Raw genomic sequence first — 27,986 nt, forward strand, 5'->3', positions numbered from 1 at the left:
AAAGAGATAGAACCAAGTATGAGTTAATTGAATTGAGTTTAGGTATTATGTTCAATGAAAGAATCAAATATGAAGTATTTATGTTAAATTTGGTGAGTGTTTTTATTGTAAATAAATATCAACAAGACATCAAAATACAAATCATTTAAGAATAATTCAGAAGAAACATCTTAAATCTATCTTCTTAAAATTATACTGACTCAGAGTTCCATGTAGTCAAGTCCAGTCAAGTTAACATCTTAACAGAGTGATTTCAATAAAATAATCTTTTTTAACCCACTTGTAAATATCCAATCCTTTTAAGGAGTGTTACATTTATCACAGATATTTTAGAAATTTATCTTATTTGAGAACATTGAGATGTGTTGTTTTTGTTTCCAAAATTATATTTTTGAAGAACTGTCATAACTTTAATCAAAATAATATTATTAAAGACATGCTTTGAAACTTCAATGTAGGTGTGAATCTTTCTTTAAAAAAGTTTTAATTACATGACATTTTGACATTCACTGCTGTAGAAACAATTGAATTTGTGTTTTGCATCATATTTTGCGTTTTTGGGGTTGTTTATAAACCCTTTCTTAACATGTGTTATGTGCGCCGGTGCTCCAAAATTTGTGTATTTTTATAAAGAACCTCTTCCAACACTAAATTTACAGTAGCTATGTTTTTGTTATAATTGTGAGTTTTTGGATCCTTTGACAGTTTCAAGTTTCGAAATGAGTTCTGTGTCAAATTGATTGAATTTTTGTAGGATTAAGGTAAAGAACAAAATAAAACGAACATCATGGCGTACCGCAAGCCACATACCATGGATGAATTTGCCAAAATTTGTATCAAAGGTGATACTAAATTACGGCAAACAGTTGGTACCGATTTAGTGGCATATCTAGCAGATGATGATAATCCAATTGAGTGTGAAGATATTGGAGCATTCATTGATGCTTTGGTACAATGGACGCAAGGAAGTAATTATAAAGTAAGTTTTTTAATTTTTTTTTATTCTAATTAATAATTTTAGTACTACAAGACAGATATGACCTGAGTACAATGGCAGGCGTTCCGAAGTTCTCAAATCACTTCCAAGGGCCTCTGTTCGCAAAGTTGTTGCGGCTATCACAGGACACTGGCTGGGCGGCAAGCATGCTGAACGCTTAGGCCTGGCAATGTATCACGACTACTGCAGGAGCTGTCACAGTGATGATGAGGAGGAGACAATGTCTCATCTTCTCTGTGACTGCCCAGCTCTTGTCATGAGGAGATGGACTTACTTGAGCCAGCCTCTCTTTGACGACCTCTCCGACCTAAAGTCAGTCGACGTCAAAGCCCTCCTGCTGTTCTTAAACAGCTCCAAATGGTTCATGGAGTAGTGGCCGGGGATGGGCCAACCCATTTACGGTATCACAACGGACCTTATGGTCTAAGTGTGTCCCACCCCAGGACAGCCACTCTAACCTAATTAATAATTTGGTCAACCCACGTTGTATCCTATTTAACATTCTATGTTTTTTTCAATATGAAACGAATTACAGGTGTTGAAAAATTGAAAATAAATCAAATTTTTCACATTCATATTTTGTCGCTTCAAAAATCGTACCTAATCATTTCTTAATTATAAATTAAAAAATTGTTCTAAGCGATTCATGAAAGTTCAAAATTACTTGTTAGTTTAATTATTGAATATTATAATAAGATGAGTGTGGGTAGAATTGTGGGATCGGATAGAATTGATTCCAGGGCTATTAATAAACTAAGGCTGAGGATGCATGATTAATTAATCATAATACAGAAATACGAAAACAGTGTTTTAGCTATTTTTAAGTCTCTGATTTCGAAACGAATAGTACATCCTCATTTGGATTTTTGATCAGAATTATCAGTATTGGTATCTATCTAAAGTATCAAGAAATTTTAACCAAAATCCAATTCCAATGTTAAATGTGTGGGGCCATTTATTCTTAGAATTAGAGCAAGAATAACATGCAAGTTTTACCCGTAAACAGATACGTGAATTTTCTATTGGGGAAAATAAAGATTCAAGGTTTCTCAAACAAATGCTGGAACATTTCACACGCCACGCACCCGGTGGGGAAAGATAAACATCAAAGGCCAGATACGTAGCTGATATTTTGACATAGTGTTAAAAACAGTTTATAAAATTATCAGCAAAAAATCCGGGGACACCTGCGAACCAACCCACCTTCTTCTATTGGAAGGGTAAATCAAATAAAAACAACAGTATGATACTTGGGTAATATCCTAGGGCAATAGCCCAGAAATTTTTTTCAAAGTTTTGGCCTCCGGTTGCCTGATTGATGTTCCGGCATTTGTTTCATTAACCTTGAATCTTTATTTTTCGCAAAAGAAGATTAACGCATCTGTACGCGAGTAAAACCTGGTTCAAAAAATTACATTTGATTATAAAAAAATATTGCACTCAATTATTAATATTTTTGATAAATATTATAAACTTTAATTCAATTATACAATTTCATAATGCAATAGGTAATTAAAATTTTGAATGAATGACGTAATAATTAAATAAATACACTCTTGGCCAAAAAAAGCAGGCTTTTTATTTTTTCAGTAAAAGTTAGTGAAAGTATATAAGTTAGGTTAAAGCGCAGGTTCGTCAGTATCAATGATATAACCTCTTTTTTCAGTACCGACGTTTACGCCAGAGGCCCTTTGTGATACCCTATATGTATTTTACCTCCCTTTTCGCTGATTATTTCAGCCACTCAACTATTTTGAGAGGCTGAGAACACTTTCATGCATACACATGCATTGAACTATACTAGAAACTAGCCCATCACAACTAAGTACCTAGCCATACTTCGTATGGAATTGGTTAAGCTTTAACCAACTGAGTCAATAGAGAGCTGGCAGGTAATTCTAAAAATTGACTAAATTTTGAACTTGAACCTCACTGCGCTTTAAGTGAACTGTGCATTATCTTGAACACTTTATTGTGTTAAATAGAGCTGTTCAGCCAGTTGGAGCACTATTTTACACTGTATAGCCCAGTAAAAAACAAAGCGTTAAAATCGGTGCTCTTGTGTGACCCCAGCCTAAATATTATGTTCTTACGTCGAGAACAATTTGTTTTATAAATTATTAAAAATAACGTTAGATATTTAAAAAAAATGAATGTAAATCGCTTGACAAACGTTGAAAGTTCTCTGTTAAATTTTTTATTTTATTGTTACTTAGCATTAATTTTCAAAAATAGTAAACATGACCGTGACAACAATTCCTCAATTTCAAATATGTACATGGACATCCCACATTTAATGTCCGCGAGTGTATTTTATTAATATTCCACAGAATTATAAAGTTTTATAATTAATATAAATATGTAATTATTAATCAATTAAAATTAAATGTTATTTATAATTTTAATTTAGTACGGTTCCATTACTTAGACGTCAAAATAAATACCAAATCGCTACCTTTCTAGGAAAGTTTCTTTAGTTCTAATTTTGGAATTTAAAAATCAGTCAGCGAATAACTTCTTTTTGTATGATAATTAGAAGAGAATTATTGACTATTGATAGAGAATTATTTCGAAAAACGAATACATTTGGATAGAAATCGATTGGAAAAAATTGTAGGAAAGCATGTTTTTAGATACGGTTTTTGTCGAATGCATTTGATTTTCAACAAAGTATTTTCAACAAGAGTATTCAGTTATTTTATAAGAAAATTTATTATTTCGGTACTAAAAAACCGCATCCGGAATATCAAAAATATTACATTTCACTCTTTGGTTAAATTTAATAGCGCATATATCTCGTTAACTCTATTGGGTTTTGATCAAAAGTATATAAGGCACTAAAATTGTCAAAAGAATACGCTCTAAAACTATGACCACCGAATCACGGGACACCCTGTATATGCTTGACTTTTTAGCAAAAACAACATAAATGAATTTAATTGGCTCTATTAAATTTTCGCTGCCATTGGAATGAAAATCGATTCAATAACTAGGAAAAAACCATGTATGGGCAGTATTGATTACGAAATCGTTTGTTTTTTTTTGTACGTATGTAAGAAGTAAAGAAAGATAGTCACTCTTCCACACAAAGTAATAAGAGTATCTTTCTTCTCACTTTCTCAGTGTACATAGTAGTAAACAAACACATGTATACTTGATACAATACAATGCATGTATACATACTATATTTTGTTTTACGGGTAAACAGTGATGTTTACGAAAGTTTCAAACAAAAGTTGTTTATTTTTTTATAAGAAACATTTTTTACATTTAAACTTTTGTGTTATCTCTAACGGTTTACAAGAACGGCTTTTCGACAAGACCCAATTGACCTATGTTGCTCATTTCGACCTCAATTTTTACGTCCTAAGCACGCTATAAGAGATTCAGCTTGATTTTTCATTTCGTTTTTGAGTTATCGTATTGATAAGAGGGACAGACAAACCGGAAATGGACTCTTTAGGCGATGATTTTATGAACACCTAAACCAAAATTTTGTTCGTAGCGTGTACTTGGGACTAAACTTAGTATACCTTGATATATTTCATGTAAAAAATGTTTAAAAACTGATTTTCATCCCCTTAAAATTTTACTGTACGAGCATTCGTTCACGTTAAAGCATGCCAAGTTTCATGCTTTCTTCTGAAAAGAAAAGGAAACCGCACTAAAGCACTTGAATTAAAAAATATATTTATAAAAACATTTCTAATGTAGAATAATTAACAACAATTTTAATAATAAATGTTTAATTGAACTTTTAAAATAATTAAAAATAAAACTATGATTAGAACACTTAGAAGAGTTAAATAACAACACTCACTCAAAATAACCCAAAATATTATTACTCGATTAGACAGAATGAATTAATATAAAATTTTGGCAACAATTCAACAAATTGTTTTGTTGTCGGTTTTAAATAGATGAAGTTTAGGCTAATTTTAGTTTTTTTGAAACTATTCTTGTGGTGTGGTGTGTAATTTTATAATTCTTAATCGATCAGTTACAAAACATTAAGTTTTAATTAACAAAATAAACGTTAATAATAAATAAGTAATTCGTTTGTTTGATTTGTAGTAGGATATTCAAGGAATCTTACTTAAGTACGTTTGTTAAATAATATAAAACTGGGTACGTCTTCTTGTTACATTTTATTAATTTCATATTAAAATTCATGCTTGAAATCATTTTGAAAACAATAACAATATTATTTTACTAAAATGCCCTTCATTCAAAGTTTTATTGTAAAAGATCTGTTTATATGCTAACGTGCAAATAATTTTAATTTAATAAGCCACACACCCCCGGCTTTTCCGCTTGGTTATTTCCTTCGATATCTGGAATGCTTTAACGTGACTTACATGTCAATGTACAAAACATTTTGTGTTCATACAGCAAAATTCGAAAAATTTTCAGGGGATGGAAATCAGTTTTTAACCCCCAAACCAAAAAAAGAAGTGTTATAAGTTTGATCGCAATGGCTATCCTTAATAGGTCGAATTACGTAATTATTGGAAAAAATGATTAGCCACTCTCGGCTATTTCCTCACCAAAGGGTCCACACCTTTTTTGTATCGAAAAATAATGCTTTTAACGGTTTTTACATCCCCATCAAATTGAATTGAATGGTTAAAAATTTTATTTCTGTTTTGAACGAAAATCATCATTTTCAAGATATCTAATATTAATTATTACAAAAAAAATTTTTACGAAAATAATATTATTATGAATGTTGTTTGTTTTAAGTCGTGTGAATTCGCCCTCGTTAGCGTACAAATAGACATAGCGTTTTATTTAATACGTTAATTTTTTCTACATTTGCAATTCTATAAGTATCAAATAAAAATATGGTCTATTTATATTAAAGATTGGCGCTACTATGACGCCAGAAAGATTACAACCTTCCATCTGCGAAATTTGGAAACTTGAAATCCATTTCTTCCACTGTGACTATATTTTATCATTAAAATAGCAAAATTGGATGCAGGAGATCTTAAAGCATTGTTGCATTTTCTACACCAGGTTACTCTTATCGCAAAAGTTCTTCACTAAAATCTTTTTAACTTTTATTTCTGTGTTTGCAAGAAACTATAAATAGAAGTTAAGAAGTCGTAAAATTGGTATGTTGTTTGGAGTTTTAGGTCTACAGTGCCTAATTTCATATAAGTCTGACAATGAAAGATATTAAGTTCGATTTCTCAAAAGACATTAACACTTTTTTACCCGTTTATTGTTAACAAATCGAGTTGGTAGTAGGCACAATAAATCAATAACTTGAACTTCCTACCAAACGGGAACATTCTATCCCTTATAGTTTCGGAAAAAGCTCTGAAAACTACAGTGTAGCAAATTGGAGGGGGAAATATTATTTTCTAATGATTATAACAGTTTTCATAATATGAGCGTGAAACGCAACATGCGTTAGGACTTACATTGAACTTTTTTTTTTTTTTGGTCTTGAATTTTTTATTTCCATGAGAACACTTACACTCTTAGAGTAAATTGATGAAGGGCATTCTAAAACTCTTTGCACTTAAAAATGAGCTCTGTTAGACGCCAAAAGTCAAGTTTTTATTTTTGCATAGTGTATTTGCAATGAATATTACAGTAGTTCTCGTAAAGACTTAAATTATAAGTAAAAATTTATAAACTTTAAATAACCCTCGACCCCTCCCCAGATTTTCTTGTAACATAAATAATAACACACTCGATCAAGTCATCTCTCAAACAAAAATCAAAATCGGTGCATTCGTTTAGGAGCCACAATTCCTCAGATAAACACATCCAACTTTAGGATCCCTATTTTTGGTCGGGGTTAAAAATAGATACATAAGCACTTGAAACCATTAATGAAATAGTTAAAATAGAACTTGAATGAATAAGTAACAATAAACAAACTAGAAATAAAGAAGTACTTAAGTAAGTTATGTACCTATTATTAGTGAACATAACAAAACAAAAAAAAAAAAAACACACCCACACCCACATCATTGAATTTGATACACATTTAAAAAAAGTTTAATTAAAATATAATATTTGTTTCGTTTTAGGTAGCACAAAATGCATTAGAAGCACTCACATACATATGTGATCGATTAAAACATGATTTTTGGCCATATGTGAGTCCCGTATTACCGCATGCCATTGATCGACTGGGTGATCAAAAGGATTGTGTACGTGAACGAGCCCAACTCTTCATTTTAAAATTGTTACAAGAACGTGTTTTACAACCACAACAGTTATGTGATAAACTTATTGAATGTTTCACACATAAAAATGCTAAAGTGCGTGAAGAGGTTTTACTATGTTTTATCAATATTTTAAATGAGTAAGTATACAATATACTTTTATATTTTTTTATTGAAAAAGTATTGTAAGTTTAGTCTCAAATTTGGGACAGTTAGAAATCTTAATTGTGGAGTTTTCTATTTGTTTCATTGAACATGCAAACAACGTTCGTGATCACGATATTTCTTCAAAAACAAAGATATAATTTTCGTAACGTCTTCAGGAATTATAAAGTGGCCAAAATGAGGGTGATAAATCCATTAGTTTAGTAAAAAATATACCTTTTAGACAATAACAGTTCGTTACAACTATAAAAAAATGTACCGATTTGATAAACTTCTTCCAGCATGTTAAAACAATTCAGAAAAGAGAAATGAACAATATTTGTCTTAGAATCTAGATCGTCTTCTAAATAACATTCAGTATAAACAGGGTATTTAAATAAATAAACTTAATTTGATTTCAGACATGGACCTACAAATATACAAGTAAATAAATTAACACCGGGTATATCAAAACTTTTAAGTGATCCAATACCAGCTGTACGTGATACAGCGTTAAACACATTTGTGGAGATTTATAAACATGTGGGAGATCGTTTAAGTCAAGATTTACAAAAGAAAAATATTATACCATCAACGAAGCTAAAAATTTTATTACAACGATTTCAAGATATTAAAGATTCTGATCAATTATTACCAACTGCATTTATAGCTGGTGGACACGATTATGGTACAGGACCTGATGATGTTGATCATGCCATACCAAAACCAACAAAGCCAGTAAAACGTACAATAAGTGCTCCAAGTACTCATCGTTTAGCTGCTGGTGGCAGTGGAAGTAATGTTTTAAACAGTGCTAACACAATGAATCAAATAACACCATCAAGTGGATCGTCTTCATCACAACAAGCTGGTGCTATTGATGAAGAATCATTTTTAAATTCTATGGAAGATGTGCCAACAATAGCAGTGATCTCATCCAAAGATGTTAATGAAAAAGCGTTAAAAGATTTGGGTGCAATTATTGGTGATAAAAATATGCAATGGACGAAACGAATTGACGGTGTAAGTATATATTCTACAAAATCTGCCTTAATTTAGTTTGCAAAAATTATTTTTAATCAAAATATAATTTTTAGTCGTATAACCAAAATAATATATTTAAAAAATTGAGATAATCTTGAAGAATTCGCCTCAAGCTCATCCCTACGTGCTCTGAGCTGAGGGGACCACAAAGCTGGCAATCTTACCTCTAATGTTTTCGAGTGAGTTAGTGGCAACCCCTCACCTCTTATACGTCTGGAGATCACATTTAAACTTTCCTCAATAGTATTTACTGCGAAATAATGCTCGCTATCTAAATTTTAGGAAAGCTTCCTGTATATTAATTAAAAAATAATTTAATTTTGTTACAGCTAAAAAGAATTCGTTCATTATTGATGTGCGGTGCAGCATCATACGATGATTTCCATTTATATTTACGCTCATTAGGCCCACCACTCTCACTCGCCGCTACCGATGGTCGTTCACAAGTTGTGCGTGAGAGTTGTGTAACGATAGCATATATGGCTAAAGAATTGGGCAATAAATATGAGAAAGTCGCTTTAGTATTGTTACCAAATTTAATAAATTTAATACAGAATAGTGCAAAAGTGATAGCGACTGCCGGACAATTATGCTTAAAACAAATCTTTCTATATTCACAATGTCCATCATTTATACCAATTATTGCATCACATGCACGTGAATCGAAATCACGTGAGATACGACGAGCGTGTTGTGATTTTATAGGACAAATTATACGACAATGGCCACCAACAACAGCGTTACGTAAACAGATACCAACGATTAGTGATACGATCAAAGATGGTATTGCTGATGCGGATAACGAAGCAAGATTAATATCGAGAAAGTAAGTTACAATTACGAATTTTTTAACTTGGGCATAACCCCAATAACTTTATAGACAAGTTTTATCGACAAAAAAGTTTCAATCAAAAATTGTTTGGGACCTAGAGTTCGCATTAATCATCTTTGATAATTAAATAGCTTCTTAAGATTGAATTGTTTTTATTTTCTAGATCATTCTGGTCATTTAATGAAGTATATCCAGAAGCCGCTAATATTCTCTTAAAAAACCTCGAACCTACATATAAACGTATTCTATTATCAACACCAGGTGCTGGTGATCATATGTCATCGTCATCAAGCTCATCCAGTTTAAATCAAATACCAACACATCAATCATCTGCAACCTCAACAGGTGGCGGTGGTGGTTATCATTTACCAACTCGTAGTGGAACCACATCAGGAGGTCAGTATTTATAACATTACCATACTTTTATTTTCTATCTCACTTCACATATATTTATTTGATATACTCAACTCACTTACTCTTAACTATACATATTTTTTACTTTATACTTTTGTTGTGTTTTATTTTTTAGTGTGAATTGTATTATTTTTTAAAAGTTTTATTTATTTTTAATGATTTTGTTTTGTTGTATTTATTTATTGATTTATTTTATTTGTTTACAAATGGAAAAAGGTCTTTAGTTAAAATATTTATATTTATTTTATTTACTTGGTTACGGAGTAGTTCTTTGAAATATAAAATAATCGGAAAAAAATTCGAGAAAAAGGTAAAAAAAAATCCTTGGCATCGAGCGTTAACAATGACGCACGTTGATTTATTATGTAAATATAATATTGCTAAAACACAAGTTGTTAAAATCAATATTCGTTATTTTTAACGCTCGCTTAAAGCTAGACTATTTTTTTTTCCGATAATTTTGGCGTGTCATTTTTTTTATAATTATTTTAAAATTTTATTTTAATTATACTATTTTGGGTCTAGTTTCCATTTCTACAATAAAAAAAATTATATTTTGATTATCGATACGTAGATCCTAAGCTAATATCCTCACATTTTCAAAACTAATCCAGAAATATAAATTTTTCCTCAAAAATTGCATTAAAGATCTACATTTAGTCATATTTAAAAAAAAAAGTCCAACAAAATCCGATTAAAAATGATTGTGATCGAGCAAAAATCAATTTTTTTATTTTGATCAATCACAGTAAATTGTAATTCGATTTAAACTTTACTTTTTTAACTTAATTTCATTTCCATTAGCTTAATTTCCATTTCTGTGATAAAAAATTATTATAACGAATCTCATTTTTTAATTCAAATTTGATTTGATCGTACCCAATTGGATTGACCAAAAATATTATTATTGGCTTGATCCGAAGCACTGCCGAGTTAAAATTTTGAAGAAAATATGTATCATGGGGCCTTAGTCAATCATCATTTAAGACGGAACCCTCTTCAAACGAGTTCAACTTTACTTAATCTGTTTTACGAGTTTTTTAAATGAAGTTCGCGATTTCATATCGAATTTATCAAAAAACAAATCCTTCTTGAAATTGGAAATGAAAAATCCGGGTCATTTTTGAGAGTAAATAAAAAGATTTGCAGGAATAAGACAAATTTGTTAGATCATTACTTACCTTTCGTCTCATTAGTATGTACTACAAGTCTCATTCTAAACAGGCGTGGTATATTTTCAAACGTCAGATCCTAGATCATTATCATTGGTCCATTTAGAATAATTATTATCCTGAATTTACATTTATATCCTTCTCTTTCCCAAAATGTAGTGTGTTGTATAATTAGATTGAAAGTTGAGCTTTGTTTTTTTTTGTAATTGTTTTAATGCTGCTACTACTATTTTGATTGCGGTCTCTACTGTGATCTATACGCGTCAAATTGGTATGTATTATTGTTAAATATACTTGTTGGTTCTTTTCGCTTGTTATTGTTGTTGTTGAATTAAAAATAATATAGCTGGTAGTACAGAAAATTTAAATTCAACAACAACAACAACAATAACAACATTAACAAGAGCACCATCGTTACCAAGATCGTATCGACAACGAAGTGGTATACCAGTATTAAATCGTGATAATTCTATGATTCGTAATGGATGTAAGAGATCTGTTTTTATATTCATCAGAATGTTTCTAAATTTTTTCATTTCATCTCACATATGTTTTTGGAGAGAATCACCTCGGCGAATAATGAAAATTTGTCCTTAGTTAACAGAGATTCAAAATCGCCTGAAAATCATCAGCCTTTTTTTTCTATTTTTATAATCTTCAGAATCTTTATACTTTGTGCAATTTTATTGACTTGTACAATGCCTACCTTAATTCAACAGGAAAATTCTGAGAATCATTGTAAATCATTATATTTGATCTAGTCGAGATGATCCTTTTGAGTGTTTGGGTCTGAGCGATTGAAGGTAATTGAGACTTGGCGCAGCAGCTTTAACTTTCCACTATTAGTATTAATTCAATTCGCAAAAAATCGCAACACCTTTCGGATACACAGCTTTTGATTGTCTAATTTTTCAGTCTGTATGCGATGTACAAAAGTTTTTAAAACGATCTTAATAAAATAAACCTTTCATAGATTTAATAAAATAAATAAGGCGATTTCTAAAAATATCTATCGATAGTGTGATAAATTTTACACCGGGCGCCTTATTTCAACTGAATATGTATTTAGATATAAACTCTAGTGAGTAGACTCTCAAAATGATTATCTATTCGCAGACAAGGTTATTCTCTCAAAAAATTTGACTATAAATGTTTCCTATCTTTATTTCTTCTAGTTATAAATTTTTCTTTTCCAAATTACTACATACTAGAATTTGCACTCATTAAAACTATAGTACAGTATAATTCACAATATTTTATGTATATTTTGAAATTTTATTTAATAAATTTTATATTATTTTCAATTAATCATTTATTTTATATAATATTTTGGACATCCTTGAATTAAATTAAATTTAAATAAATGAATATTCCAAATATGGCAATATTTAAATTATTTTTTAGACGTATTTAGAAAGTACATACTTTCTAATTTAAAAATATTTACTTAATTAATTGTTACATTTTTTGATTATTTTTTAAAAATACAGGGATGTCAAAAGTCGAATTCATTCATTGAATTTCTATTTATTCTTTAAGAATTTTCAGGTTTCAACAAATATTATGTACCTAGTTATGTTATTTTTATTTACATCTCAAATAATGAAATATCAATGGGGACTGAAAATCCATATTTTGGATACCAAAAATACAATATAACGTACTGACAGCCTCTAAGTTTCATTTTTTGAGATCTGTATATATTTTAATTTTGTATTATATAATATTACTATACAGGGTACTTCAGAAACTTATTCCTAATTTCTAGTGATCAATTGTTTCTTTATAAATTTTTTGTTTCCTGATAAAAAGGCTTTTTCATTTGGTCATTCAAGTTTTTGTAAAAATGTTTCTTCATATAATTTATTTTGATATGGAAGCCTTTTAATGAAATATGTTGTTCGTAGAAATTAGGAGTAGTAATTCGATGGCTCAAAATCTGAAGAACTTAAACAATACTTATTATTATTGGCCTAAGACCCATTTTGTTGTCTTATATTAAAAACCATTAATTCCTAAATTTTCGCCATTTTGTTATGTATCCCATCTATTTTTGCCACCTCTTCCCTACCATTTAAAGGACGATGTCCAAAATTCTTGAACAGGTGCTCTATCGTTTCTGTTCTACCATTTTCTCATCTCGATACTACCATTTCTAATATTGCTTTTATTGTGTAATGAAAACGATTAACTTTAACGATTTGATCTCTGGTAGTGGTAAATCTCAAATTTTTAAACCGCCTCTTTCTGCGGCAAGCTTTGTCAGTTTGCCCGTTTCCATGTTTCCCTTCGCATCCCTTGAGCTGGGAGCCCAGTATAAATAGACTTTCCTATTACGTATCCAAAACAGCGCATCTCGACAACACTTTACTACCCTTGATCTTGTCTCATCTTTGATGCTATGCATTTAATTGCAACCTATCTGTTACTTTGACCATGAAATTGGCTGCCTCCATTATTGATTATATTATACTAAAAACCATTCTTCAGTTTAAGCATCTCTTGAATGATGAGCACCTCTGAGTATATATCTACGCCAGCTTCTATCAGATTTCATAGGCATCATCGTATTGATGTGTCTTATTCTTCAATTACCGGATTTCCCCATTCTCTCTTCAGACCATGTTTACATCGAAACTTTCCCTTAGTCTTGATAGCTTCTCATATTTTCTAACTCCATCAATATCCTCGAATGTCTTTGGTTAGCTTAATTTTGGATACTTTATGATTTGGTAATCCAGAGAAAAATTAGAAAGAAGTAATTGTAATATCTCAGGATTTGTAGGTATTATTAGATATTCTCTTCTGCTTTTGGGCCATCATATTAATTCTAAAAAAATTTTTTTTTTGTAAATTATTTTATAAAGCATGTGAATTTTTTTTTAAATAGCATTAATATTAATGCTTTGCCGCTGTTGTCTTAATATTATTAAACGCAGCTGATTAAAAAAGCATTTAACATTTTATAATGTACAAAAAAAAAATAAAATTAACATATTTATTAATTAAAAATACTATACAGATCAAACGCCACGCGGCGCTGGTATGCGCAGTTATACAGCTATTGATCTGCAGGCCGCTCAACGTGCTAAAGCCCGAACGCAATACGCCGCTATGGCGCGTCAAAAAATAGCATCTGGCACGGCCTCATTGCGTAAGTTTATTATCATCATATTCTATTAATTAGTTCTTTTCTACAAAAAGCTTTCATTAATTAATTTTTTCTAGAGTTTCATATTTTCTAAATTCCATAGAATACTTTTTATTTTTAAATCATCGTCTTAAATGAAAACTAATATTCAGGCATGAGTTATAAATTTAATTAATGAACTAATTTCTGTCTTTTTAAATTCTATGTTTCTATAAATGACTAATCAAGTTAGCCGAAAGCGCTGAGGCATATTTTGTTACTAATTTTTGTTACTATTTTTCTATAGGATCAGATAAGCAAAATTTATTTAAAAGCTGGCATAAATTTAAAAAAATCTTTTCCCTAATACACCGTATTCGATTTACCGTTAAACTGTTACAAATAAAAGTTGATGAAATGAGCTATTATTCTTTTTTTCTGTAAAATATCATGGACTCATTGAAAGAAAATGCATTCTATTATTTTTGAAAATGAGGAACCTGATAGTTTAAAATTTTTTTATTAATATTTACTTTTGCCAAGGTCTCTTGTAAGGATTCGCACTTTAAAAAAACTTAATAATTTTCTGTTTCTTCATTATTAAACGTTGATATCTTGGATTCTGTTTTCAGAAAATAAAATATTACATTCCCATGAACCATAACTTGGTAAATATTGACAAAACAGGAACCAATCTCTTTTTTCAAAAGAATGAATAGGTTTTCAAATTATTCAACAAAAATTGTTCAAAAGCATATTTGCATAAATATATTAAATGGCGATTAAACAGTAGCTTGCCGAGAAAACTTATTTCAGATTTGAGATCAAGACGCTCGAAATAATTAAATAAGACTTTATTTATGCCAACTTTTATCAATGATTGATCTGTAGGCTGGCTAATTTTCTCCAAAAATTTTCTTGTAGATTAAATAAAATTAATCGAAAGCGCATGCATGAATTTAATAAAAATAAATTGTTATTAAAAGATATTCATTTTTATTAATTTAAGTATTAAAAACAATGGATGGATGATTGGTTTTATTGAATTTGTTACTAACTAAGTAATTTTATGTTTCATGTCTACTTATTAAATAGAAGGCGATCTATCATTCGAAGGTAATTTTCATATTTACAACACAAATAAATTTAAATGATCATCTTCTATAACGTAACAGTTGCCACCTATAGTTTACTCAGTTGTAATACAGCATATATAGAAAACAAACGTGAATGAAATTATAACCCGTCAGCACTCGCGTTATAAGTATTTAGCTCACGATCGATTTAAAACATCACGTAATAAAGATTATCGAACGGTTGATGCGAGTGCTGCTAATGTCCATAACTAATTCTTTCTCCGTATTCTGTTAGTGCTTACCGATAACATTCGGTATCGTTTTCGATATAAAGTTCATATGATATTCCTGTCATGATATCAATTATCATAATAAAAATCGTCTAAATCAAGTCTAGCGTCCTTAAGCAGTTATAGAATTTCATTACCGATATGTTTATTATATGCTGTAATACAACTGACAACTTGTGAGACGTGTTGAATCAGTTAAGTACAAAATTCCAAGAGTTGCTTGATCGAGGGGATTGGTGGAAGGTATCAAGTGACTTTTGAAACAGCTTATGTATATCATTTAAATTTATTTATTGAGATGATGAGGAATTTGGTGAGGGTTGGGTTTGGTAATTATTACAATCTAATATACATGGTGTAAGCTTCTTTTTTTCTTTATAGCCAAGCTACAACGTAACGATGTTGAATTTTCAACTGACTGAAGTAGCGATCCTTTGTTCAAAGACTCCATGTTTGTTATATTGTTCATTTTTATTCAAATCTAGAAACACTTTTACTACTAAATTAATTTAAACTTAAGTACAGTAAACTCTATGTAATCCGTATATTTCCTAATCCAGTTCATTCAATAGTCAGAAAAGTGGATTAACAATTTCCCTGCTCATCAATTCTTATTGGAATTGAAGTTTAATATTTAGACAAAAAGAACAAAATTTTACTCCCATGATACTATGTAATAGACCCAAATAACTCAGAAAATAAGAAGGCAAGTTGTGTTCATCTTTCAGGATATGAGGAAAATTATGCTACCTTTATAGCGGCCAAATAATTTATTATCTTCGTATCTTATGGATTGATTCTAGACACACTCGCGCGTTATGGATGAATCTGTGCCAATTTTTTCCCTACTATCTTTGACATTTCTATGATTTTGTAAAACACAGAATAAAACAAAACATGACGTATTCGAAAATATTCATTTCAATTTTCTACATTCCTATTTACTTTAAACGTATTATTGAGAGTTTACTGTAATTTTACCCGAACATTCGAGTACTTAAATATGCTTTGTTTCTGCTTCTACCCGTCTATTTCAATTAATAAAATTCTAAAATCAGTATGCGCACAAAAAATTTCTTTCAAGTTTAATTTTGGATAAAACTTTTATAAATTTTAAATCATTTTAAAGATATTTTAACGAGACTGTGTTAAAATGTTGATGTGTCCTCTTCGTTTTTTTTTTGTGGGATATGAATATCTCGAATTCGCGCAACAGTTTAAATCATGTTTCGATTAAAGTATGTTTAAAATTTTTTTTACCTGAGAATAAGCTTGGTCGTAATTTTAGTGCGCCTGGCAACTGTTTATAATAGATTTAAATAATGTATTGAATTTTTTTTTAATTTTTTTATACAGCACGACCAAAGAAAACAACAGCTACCAAAAATGCTGCAGTGCCTTCTTCCACAACAAAAGAACGATCGGGTCGAACACGAAGTCGACCACTTGGCGGTTCAATATCACAACGTACGTTTAAAAAATTTTGTAAACGTAAAGGAGCAAAGGACAGAAATTTTCATAAACGTTAATTAATATAATTAACCATGAAAATAATGATTATCAATGAAACTTAGAATGATTGTTTTTTAAACGTTCTGTTAAATTTAAAATCAGTTGCCACGGTTGAGGCTATTACAGGCTCAAAAACGGGAAGCATTTTCTGCCTCAGAAAAACTTTGGATCTATTGTCTCTTTTTCGCCAGGTTACTCTGGCATACTAAAATTTCAGAATAACACACAAATATTAATGGAAATCAATATTCCGGAAAAAGGCCCGAGGGCTCTTTCAAAAAAGTAACATTATAAAATTTCTGTAACTAGCTTCTGTTTCGTACAAAATCAAGGTGTTAAAATAAAGATTGATTTATAGCAACAAGCAGATCCGTGTCACCTAGCTTGCGAAATAATTATTTATCACATGGTGGACGATTTCTACCACAAGATAATGATACATCAACACCAAGTCGACCTAGAAAGTTATCATCGTCACGTATACCACGTTCTACAAGTGTGTCACGTGACCATTCGAGAGAAACAAGTCCAACGCGTGGTAATTTATCATCACGTCATATGGGTGGCTATTCAAGTTTGTCATTTCGAGGTTCATCTGGTCCGGGTAGTTTACGGTGTACACCAAATCGTGATCATAGACCACCGATTAGTCCACATCGACCTCCAGTTATGGCACAGAAAATATTACAACAGAGTCGTGAAGCTGAGACAGCATTAGCTGCAGCACTAGTAAGTTTACATTTTAAACTTTTCAGAATTGGTCACATTGATAAATGGTATATTTACTTCGTGTAAGCTTAAAAATTTTAAATAAACACTTCTTAGAACAAAATATAAACATAATGGCGCAGTCGTTAAAAAATCATTAGTTGTTTGTCTTAAGTACTTATGAATCTGATAATAATATGGAAGCACAGAGAAAATAAAAACGTTTGAAACTATAATTAATAACAAATTTTGAAATGTTTTTTTTTTCTTCTTAATAAAAATACAATGTTTAACACTCAACAGACAGATCTGACAGATCGGGGAAAATTCAAATTAAAACAACGCAAACTACATATATTTTTCTTTTTTTTATAGCAAACAGATCCATCTTTAGAATACGATTTCTTAAAATCATATTCTGGTAGAAAATTAAATCGTTCATTGGATAATCCATCAGACGATAGTGAAGCTTCTTCGGTGTGCTCAGAACGTTCTTATGATTCGTACCGACGACCAAGTGATGTAAGTATGACCATTTCTCCTAATCTTAAAGACATTTACGATTTAATTCAGAGAAAACGTGCGACGCATACTCATCGAATCGACAATCGACGGATATTATTTTTCAATGACAATGAAACGAAATATTCTCTAATCGGACGAAAATACCCTAGTGCAGAATGGACTCACTCTAACGGAAGAGTAGAAGTGAAAAATGATTTTATTACTGACCAAAAAAATATTGGAGGCTATTTTAGTAATTGTTATACACGTCGTCAAAGTGCTAGCGAAAATGAATTATCTTTTTTAGATGATGTAAGTCACTTCCCACAGTTTTACAATGTTCGTGTAAATGGAATATGAAGGTCGTCATAGTTTGGGAAATGTATTTTTTACGTTTATAATACGGGGGTAGTCAAAAAGGATTCTAATTCCAAAAGTTGTTTACTTGACCAATAATACAAAAGAATGAGATAATCTGATATCGAGAGCTTTTTCAAACGTGTTCATTTTTATTCATCGATTTCATTTTTTGTTGGATCAAATTAACCCAAAAATTTGTTTGTAAAAATTAGAATCAAAAGTTTTTGATCAAAATTTAATTTTTTTATGGATTCCCTTTTTGTAAAATGTGGAAAAATGAAAAATTATTTTGTTTGGGTCCAGCTAATCTTGAATCTGCTGGGACTTTTTTTTTGTTTTTGTCATAGCTTGAAGTTCTTTTCTCAGAGCTCAGATTTTGAAATTGGGAGGAGGGGTCTCCGTAAGACTTTGTGGAGAGTAAGGAGCTTACTCTTCTAATGTTAACAAAAACGCTACGCATGAAGCCTCGTGTTGGCAATTATTTTACTGTCATGGAGCCAAATTTCTAAATCAGGGTCTGTGTAAAGGAAAAAACGTATGTAGTAGCGAATGATGGACAAAGGCATTATTCTGAAAGGTGGTGGATGAAATAAATTTGTGAACCTATAATGTAAATTATCTACAATAGTTTGTCGCTCACAATATTTTATGGAATACCTTAATCTGGCTTATTTTATGTGTGATTAAATAATTTATGTAGATGTTAATTAATATTCTATGTTATGGAAATTAAAGTGGGAAATAAATGTTAATGTTTGTAGTAGTTATTTTGATTGTTAATAAAATTGTTTTGTCTTATTCGCAACGAAAACGACCTCCAAACCTTTTAAAATATTTTTTTCAAATATTATTACTTTAATTGTTGTAACTTGCTGTAAAGCCTTATTTAGCCAAACTGATTCACCCTCATATAGAACATATAGAATTTCAAAATAAACTGAAATTTTAATTTTCAAAAAGTTATCTATTAACACTGGCATAAAGGTTAGTTAAAAATTAGCTTCACCCTCTCACCAAAATGCTAAAAAAGAAACCTTGGGGAGATTACGCCAAACACGAAGCAAGTTCCACTTGGATTAATTCAAAAAAATATTAATTATCAAAATAAAAATAATAAATTTTTGAAAATTAGAATATCAGTCTATTTCAGACATCTTGTACACAATATGATTGAAATTTTACAGAGTTATTCATTAAGTGGTTCAAGAACACGATTAACTAGAGATCATTGGGATCCTATTCAAAAGGTAATTTTAATAAATGAATACAAAAGTGGCCCTGTCATCCTCAAAAAGATAAAATTAATTTTCGTTTTTATTATAGGATATAAATGAAATTATAAAATTATGTGCAAGTGCAACATGGACAGAACGTAAAGAAGGTTTAATTGGTTTATGTCAGTACTTTAGTGATGGTAAAATATTAACAAGTTCACAGTTAAAGAAAGTTACTGAAATTTTTCCAAAAATGTTTATGGATCAAAATACAAAAGTGGTGTCATTGTTTTTGGATACTTTAAATGAATTACTATTAGCACATCATAATGAATTACATGATTGGTTGTACATGTTATTACAACGGATCTTTAATAAATTAGGTATGTACATTCACACTATACATTGGAAGCGGTTTTGAATGTTATGCAATGTTTAGCAATTCTTTATTAACTATTGCATGTCTATATATACAATGGGTATCAAGTATGTCAAACATACCTCGTAATATAATAGTTCTTTGATCTTGGAAAGTACCTTGAATATCATTCAAGCCATTAGTTGAACGGCGTCGTTTAGTAAAAAGGTTAGGCTGTTAACTGAAGGTCTAATTAAGCTAGTTGACTACAACATATATAGTCTCAGTTTATTATTATATTTTTTTCTTTTTTCAATACTTTGGCATCTACATCTATAAAAAATCTCACATAAAAATTATTTTGAAGATGATAGGAAATCGACGGTAAACATTTCCGATTGATTATGAAGCCTTGTTCTAATAGCGCGTGGGTCAGCAAATCAGAAGCAGGGCTCTTCGTTAATTTTACTCATTGTTCTTGAATGTGATCGATTATAAATGCGGTAATTTAATTTTCATAGTTGTATGTTTTTTTTTTGCAGGTAGTGAATTATTACAATCAATATACAAAAAAATTGAACGTACATTAGACGTAATACGTGAAAATTATCCAATTGATTTACAAATGAATTCAATATTTCGTTATTTAACCGATCATACACAACGACCTAATTCGAAAGTAAAAATCACCATATTAGTCTACATTATCAGACTATGTGATATATCAAATTCGATCATTTTCGATAACAAAACATTAATATCACAAGGTATCGATAAAATTATCACATATACCGAAGATAAAAAATCATTTGAAGTACAAAATGTTGCACGGAATTGTTTAATTGCATTATTAAATTGCAATACGGCACAATTTATGATGTTATTATCAACGTTATCACGTGATCAACAAGATATTGCAGGGAATATAATACAAAGTTTACGTAATAAATCGGCTACAAGTGGATCATCATCACCAATTAAATCACCAACATTAATACAACGTGGTTCAGATATGGATCTTAGTACAGGACGAATACGTAGTGGAAGTACTGGTGGATTTACTAGTCGTGAAGATATACATAGAAGTTTACGTAATACCACAGCGGAAATACAAAATTATAGTTTTGATTCGGCAGGTATGTAGCAGATTGTAAATATTCGTTTGTTGGCTTTTTTTTCTTTGCTTCGACTGTATACCAACAAAATGGCGTAGTCAAATTTATAAATATCGATTGTCAGCTCATTTATTTCTTTACTTCAATTGTACGCCAAGCATGGGCGTAGACAAGAGCTTTCACAGGGGGCGTTTCTTTGCTATCCTTTGCTTTACAATTTTAAATAGGGATCATTCTTATTTTTTATTTCGTACGTATTTTATAACTGTGGTCTACTTGCTTCAGTTTCACTTTTTTTCATTTTCAAATCACTGTTCCAGAACCAAAGAAGGCAACCTTCCCTTAAACTACCTTGGCTACGCCTTCGTTGATGTAGAATAGTGTAATATTAGATTGTCTTAGCTTTGCTACACGATGCGTTCAATTTGGATATAGCGTTAATATTTCTATCCATTACCGAAATTATAAAAATGAAGTTTTTGTAATTATTTAATATTTTTCCCTTCTATATCTTCGTAGTCCCTAAATTAGACAATTAATTTTATTATAATTGATTTACTCTAATTTTACTAATAACAACGCTTGCAATAATTAAAGGTAAACTCTGTATGTCCGTTCATTTTAAGTTATAACAACATTTCGTATTTTCAAGATATTCGTACTTTTGTAAAAATACATACAAGTTCTTTTTTTTCTAGAAAATTTTACGTTCTTTTTCTGGGCAGTTTTAGTTTCTAATTTATCATGTAATATACTAACAATCTTGGGAATAAATGGGTCAATGTCTTTATTGATTAAAACTGTATGAGATTTTAATAAAATCATCCGAAATGAGTGATCGCGGCTCATACGATATTTAAATTTCCCGTACGATGTAATGTAATATCATCTTCCAACATTGATTATAAAATTGAACGCATCATTTCTTGAGCACCGACTTCTTTTTTTTAATTGCATATTATTTATATTTTTTTCACAATCCGCTTTGGTGATGGGGGTACGGTACACTCGAACACATTTGTTGGTGATTGATGCAGATATATCACATATTGAACGTTGTAATACCCAAGATTCAGGCATATCACAAATGTCAACAGGCGGTGGACCAACACGTAACAATAATGGACACATGCATGGTGCGAACAGTAACAGTACAACAGGTACATTATGTTCACCCATTGATGACATCACAGATGGTTTACGAGACGTTACACTTTATTCAAATGATACAAACACAAATACAAATGGTGGACCTATGAGTTTACCAGCAACGACAACAAGTACAACAGGACCTAACGATATGATTGTTACAATTAATGGGTCATCAAATGTTGAAGAAGAACTATTTGTTAAGAAAATTGTATCTGGTGAAATTAGTGAGGATAAACTTGTTGAGGCTTTTAATCATTTAACGGCAATTATTAAATCGGGGCCACCACCATGTATTGTTGATAATGTCACATTTAGGTAAATGTAATTTTAAATTCTCGATTTCATAAAGAGATTTTTATTTAATGTTAAAACATTTGTGTAATATCTGTCAGAATTTTTTAGGGAGGGAAAACCCTGACTTACATTGATTCGAAAAACGCCAAGGTCGAATGTCTACTTTGTGATTTGAAGGAGTTTCAAAGTTTTGGAATTATTAATGTAAAAATTGTTTGTTGAAAAATATTACCATTTTACGAATTTGATAAAAAGTTTTAATAGTCAAATAAAGTGGGAATAGCAGTCAAAAAACGAATTTGTTTTCAAAATAGTATATTTTTATAACTACTCTAAAATATTCGCTTATCTCTCAAATATGCGTAGGAAGCGGATATAATTTTGTAGTTTTGTACTAAGCAAAACATCTCTTCTAAATCATAAAGAACTAGCTCTTTTTAATTATACCAGTTCTATGGTCAGAGTTCTAAACGGACAAACGGTTAAATTTTTGATTCTTTTCTTCGGTTATTTTTAATTTAACATTAAGTACAAATCAAGGGTCGAATCGGATTTGAATTTAAAATGACTGTATATATAAAGGTTGTTTTTTTTTCTAGAATGTTATTAAAAACGTTATTACATTATTTATCACAAAAAGATAAAGAACAAATTCAGTGTGCGGTGTTAGAAGTACTAGCTGAAATATTTAAATCTGATCAATTGCAACAAAATTATTTAGGTTATGTGGAATTAATTACTCTACGAATATTAAAAGTGCATGATACATCAAATATGGAGGTAAGTGGTGCCATTGTAGATACAGTGTGTTCCAAATTTATCGCATTAAACGAACAGAGTTATACATACAGAAAATACAATGTTAAGAATTCACTTCACATTATTTGTATCCGAGGTACCATTAACAAGACAGAACTTCGTTAATTCTCGTTTCTTATTTTTTTAAAAAACCAAATTTTGAAAATTTTCTTCAAAAAATCAAGTATTAAATTTTAGAACTTTCAACGCAAATATCTTTGTAATCTGCCGCTTTTTTATAAGGGCATCTACTGAAAAGGGGTTGAAAAACCAATTAAACATAAACAAAAAATGTAAAAACTTGATTATATGTCACAATGATTCTATCTATTTTCCTTTCATTGCAAAATGCTGTATCTACAACTCATCATCAGACATTGTTTACATTTTATTTTTAACTAGAGCTTTCAAGTCCTTTGATCAGAGCTACCCTCAGGTTATAACGATTTTACGATAGACTAACATTTTCCTTTTTTTGAGAAGTTCCTTCTCTTGGTCTAATAATTGGTTTCGTATAATAATACTTTAGTTAATTAAAATCAACGAAGATTTATCTCATCATTGGTATATCGAATAGAAAATTTTCTAAGGAATTTTATGTATTGTTTATATTGTTCTGTGAATATTTTTCGAACGCGATATTAAAGACATCTTAAATATCACTCAGTATCAATATATATATATATATATTTTTTTTTTTTGGTATAGGTAATAAGACATGCAGAACAAACTGCTGCAGCTATGACCAAATTCCCATTATCAACAGTTGTACAAGTGATAAATCCAGTGATAACAACATCAGAAAATTGTCCAAGTATTATTGAAGGTTGTTTAAAAATGTTAACAAAAATGGTTGAAGCAAATGGTGCCACACAATTAAATAATGAACTTCTTAACCTTATTGTGCCTAATGTTATTAAAGTATGTACCAATTTTATATTTTACTTTCTATTTTCTATTATCTATTTCATTAATTCATAAAATTGGTTTACTAACAATAATTCGCTGTAGGAGAAGGTTAGGGAGCTCTTGAGTGTTCAAAATTTCGATTGAGAATTCGAATCTATCCTACATTTTTATACAGTCTTTTCTCATTTTGAGGATTTAATATACATATTTTAAATGTGAGTACTGAAACTGAATCAAAGCCCTACTAATAAAGCCCTAAAGTAAATTAGCAAAATAAAAAGATTTTTATTTATAAATAATTTTATAGATGTTTTGTCATAAATTGGATACTTTACGTAAAGCAGCATGTTTATGTTTGGTTGCATTCCATCATGCATTAATAAGACATAACAATCGATATATTAATAAGAAAAATAATGAAGTATTACGTTTGGATCCATTTTTATGTGATTTACAATTGCCCAAAATTAAATTATTACAAATGTATATTAACAAATAAATTCATTCATTTAAAATTTTTTAAGTATCTATTTTTTATTTATTCAAATTAACGGCTCCCGTGCATTAAAAATCCTGGCTACGACATCTAACGACAAAATATGAACGTCAAATTGTGGAAGACATCGTAAAACTCTTGAAGGAATGTCTGCCAGGCTGTTTAGTGAACTGATTTGGTCTATATTGAAACATCTTAATATGTCGGAATATCTGCCAGGCTGTTAAGTGTATGGGAGTTTAGGGGATGTACAAGCTTGGTACCGGAGTGAGGGTTTGTAGTAATTTTCGCGGTGCGCGGTAAAAAAAAGCACATGGTGTCAATACTTGTACTTAACATTTATCAGGTAACTGGGAGTGTAACCCTGCCAACTAGCGATAATAATTCGTACTAATTAAAACAGGAAGGTGATCCTTTTTGAGTAGTTTCAATTTATACTACCAGGTTACTTATCATTTATCATTATACCTTCGATTCTTCCATACCTTTGATGTCATATATTTTTAACTTTTTCTTTCAATTATTATACACATTTTTAATTTTTAAATCTATTTATCCATTTTAAGTATGATTCCTACAATGTTATCGATTTATAAGTGGAGATGACTAGCGTTTACATATTTGGATATTAAGTAATATGCCATAGATTGTGAGTTCGATTCCCGATTAAATATTAACATTGTAGGAACCTTGTATCATGCTAATTAACCAATTAAAATAAAAAATTCAAAGTTTAATATTTTTGAAGCGAGCTTGTGCATCCTAAATGAACTTACCATTTTCATTAAAAAAAAAAACTTAGACATACCACGCATGCTATTTGAATATTTTATATTTTTTCAAATTGATTTTTCCAGGCATATGATCATAACGAAAGTCCGGTACGTAAATGTGCCGTATTTTGTTTAGTTGTAATACACAGAGCTGCAGGCGAGGAAATAATGAAACCACATTTAAGTAAATTAAATTGTGTTAAATTAAAATTATTAGATTTATATATACAACGTGCAAAGAGTAATAGTTCTGTTCCAACATCACCTAAAAATAATAATAATACAACAAAGACTACATCATCATCGTCTGCAAATGCTACCACTACTACCACTTCATCGACCACATCTACGATTGTATCAACATCTTAGAACTAACTAACTAATATATGATTCGAATGTTCTAAGTAACTAAGTCATCAAAACAAATATTTATTTTATATATATCATTAATTATGTTGTGATGTGTCATTGATTACTACAGTTTTACTACAGACTAGACTTAACGTTCTTAATTTTATTTTTATTCATTTTTTTTAAATTTTACTTTTGTATGTACTATTTTAATGTTTGTTAGCTGCATTTTATATCTCAAAAAGTCTATGATACGAATAGACAAGGTATCCGTTTGCGTTTATCAATCTACGCAATACACAACATCAAACAAATATGTCATTAACTTATAATTTGTAATAAGATTCGCCATTTGTGTACTAGTCAGTTGTATTTTAATTGTGCTACAATTTTAGATGATAACATCTAATACTACAAAATGGCGTACTGGTAGTAATTTAAGATTTTTATGATAATGAATATCCCTACCCTACAATTTTCGATGTCTCATGAGCCTTCATTGAACTACGATTACATGACTGAATTTAAATTTGTATAATGAACAAATTCAAATATGACGTCGAATAAAAACAGAACGTCAAGGAAAATGCAAAATCGAGTTAATGAGTTTTTGATTTAACAAGTAGTTCGAGATTCAGATAATTTAATTGCTAATATTTTGACTTAGAAAAGCACGATTATATTTTACTATATAGGATCTTGCTCTCTAGGTCTGCTTTTTAAAATTCGAGTTATTGAGTACGTTCTTAAAAAAAAATTACATTTTGTTCGAGTTACAAGTCTAAATTATTTGAGATACCGCGTATTTAGGGGCTCAACGGAAGGAATAGGATTACTGTATAATTATACGCATTAACATACCTTATCTCTTTGTATCATGATCAATGCGTTCAAATCAAAATGGTTGTGATCGAACTCTGAAAAGAGATCTTATGAGTGATAATACAATATTTATAATTAACGTTTAACTGAATGGAGTTGGAGTATATGAACTGACATACCCCCAATGCTTTGGAGTAAGCCTGACTTGAAATATCCAATACTTCTTGGATTAGAGTTTCTTCTAAAATTGCATTTGTCAGCTCTTTTATGATCAGATTTTCTTGACAGCTGCCTTCTTTTGCTTTTTAGATGTACAATACGTCTGTGTTAGTAAACTCTGCTTTAAGGAAATTGAATCCTTACCATAAGAACGATGCTGTCCTTCTTTTTTGCTATATTCTACAGACATGGTAGTTTAATTAAGAACTGTTTGTCTTTTTAAATATTACCGATCGATTGAGAAATTCCAAGATATCCAGAGGAAGGAATGGAAATTCTGAATTGTTGAATCGATTATTGATTTAGTAAGAAAATTTGTATGAGAAGGCGCGTAAAGATTTCTGATGTTGTTTTCAAAATGTGGATGTCATAATTTATTGAAAAGTCTAGTCTAAACGATTTTAAATGGTAAATAATTAAATTTTGTGAATATTTTTGATGTTTAAATATTAATTCAATTGAGTACTGAAAATTTAAGCAGAAAAAATACAATTTTCCAATAAAATTGCACTAGATTATTACTCCCGGTAATACGTAAATTAAGAAAAACAAAATGGCTGTTCATATATAATTACACATCACTCCGCATTAAAGCATTTGTTCTTTGCTTTCTTATATTCCAAGGTTCCTCTTAAAATGATTAACATAATTAATTTTAGCCTATGCTGCATGGATCATTTTAAAAAGGGGCCTTGCGACAAAAAAAGGAAAGTAAATAACGGTGCTAAAAGTTTAAAAATAAAGAAGAATGTAATTTTTTTGTATATTTAAGTATAAATATTAAAAAAAAAAGCCATTTTATGTATATTTAGCTAGCTAGCTATTAATATCGAGTAGTTGCACACACATATATAAAATATAATAAAAAATAGCTAATAATTACCAATGGCGAGTGTTCACTTCTGATTAATAGCTTTAATATAAATTTTCGATACTCGGCTTATTTGTTGAAAAAAACGAAGAAATGCCTACTGGTTAAAGTTTCGGCCCTTTATCTCATTTTTTTTACTGTATCTTGATTAATATTGCAGAAAAGTTTAAGTTACTTTAAGCTGTGAACAACCAAAGATCGATCGATATGATTTCATCCTTCCCTTTCAATAAAAATAAAAAATCA

General features: G+C 30.0%; 1 protein-coding gene across 1 annotated transcript; it reads left to right on the forward strand.

Moving 5' to 3' along the window:
- Positions 1–3: 3 nt before the first annotated feature.
- On the forward strand, positions 4–27,969 carry LOC123299738 (CLIP-associating protein). The gene is made up of 18 exons (XM_044882062.1): positions 4–92; positions 755–979; positions 7,045–7,322; positions 7,749–8,349; positions 8,700–9,196; positions 9,366–9,598; positions 13,811–13,942; positions 15,014–15,034; positions 16,641–16,751; positions 17,155–17,525; positions 17,880–18,320; positions 19,553–19,615; positions 19,692–19,965; positions 20,483–21,076; positions 22,093–22,522; positions 23,101–23,281; positions 24,008–24,220; positions 25,562–27,969. The coding sequence occupies exons 2-18, from the start codon at positions 788–790 to the stop codon at positions 25,844–25,846; spliced, it is 4,917 nt and encodes a 1,638-aa protein (XP_044737997.1). The 5' UTR covers positions 4–92; positions 755–787; the 3' UTR covers positions 25,847–27,969.
- The last annotated feature ends 17 nt before the right edge of the window (positions 27,970–27,986 follow it).

This window comes from Chrysoperla carnea, chromosome 5 (genome assembly GCF_905475395.1).
Source record: "Chrysoperla carnea chromosome 5, inChrCarn1.1, whole genome shotgun sequence".
In the NCBI taxonomy this organism is placed as follows: Eukaryota; Metazoa; Arthropoda; class Insecta; order Neuroptera; family Chrysopidae; genus Chrysoperla; species Chrysoperla carnea.

Excerpts from the sequence above, each read along its gene's own strand:
- LOC123299738 (XM_044882062.1), top strand. The coding sequence starts at position 788 with ATGGCGTACCGCAAGCCACATACCATGGATGAATTTGCCAAAATTTGT. Across the intron at positions 8,350-8,699 it reads GGACGAAACGAATTGACGGT|CTAAAAAGAATTCGTTCATT; the intron begins GTAAGTATATAT and ends ATTTTGTTACAG. Across the intron at positions 9,197-9,365 it reads GCAAGATTAATATCGAGAAA|ATCATTCTGGTCATTTAATG; the intron begins GTAAGTTACAAT and ends TTTATTTTCTAG.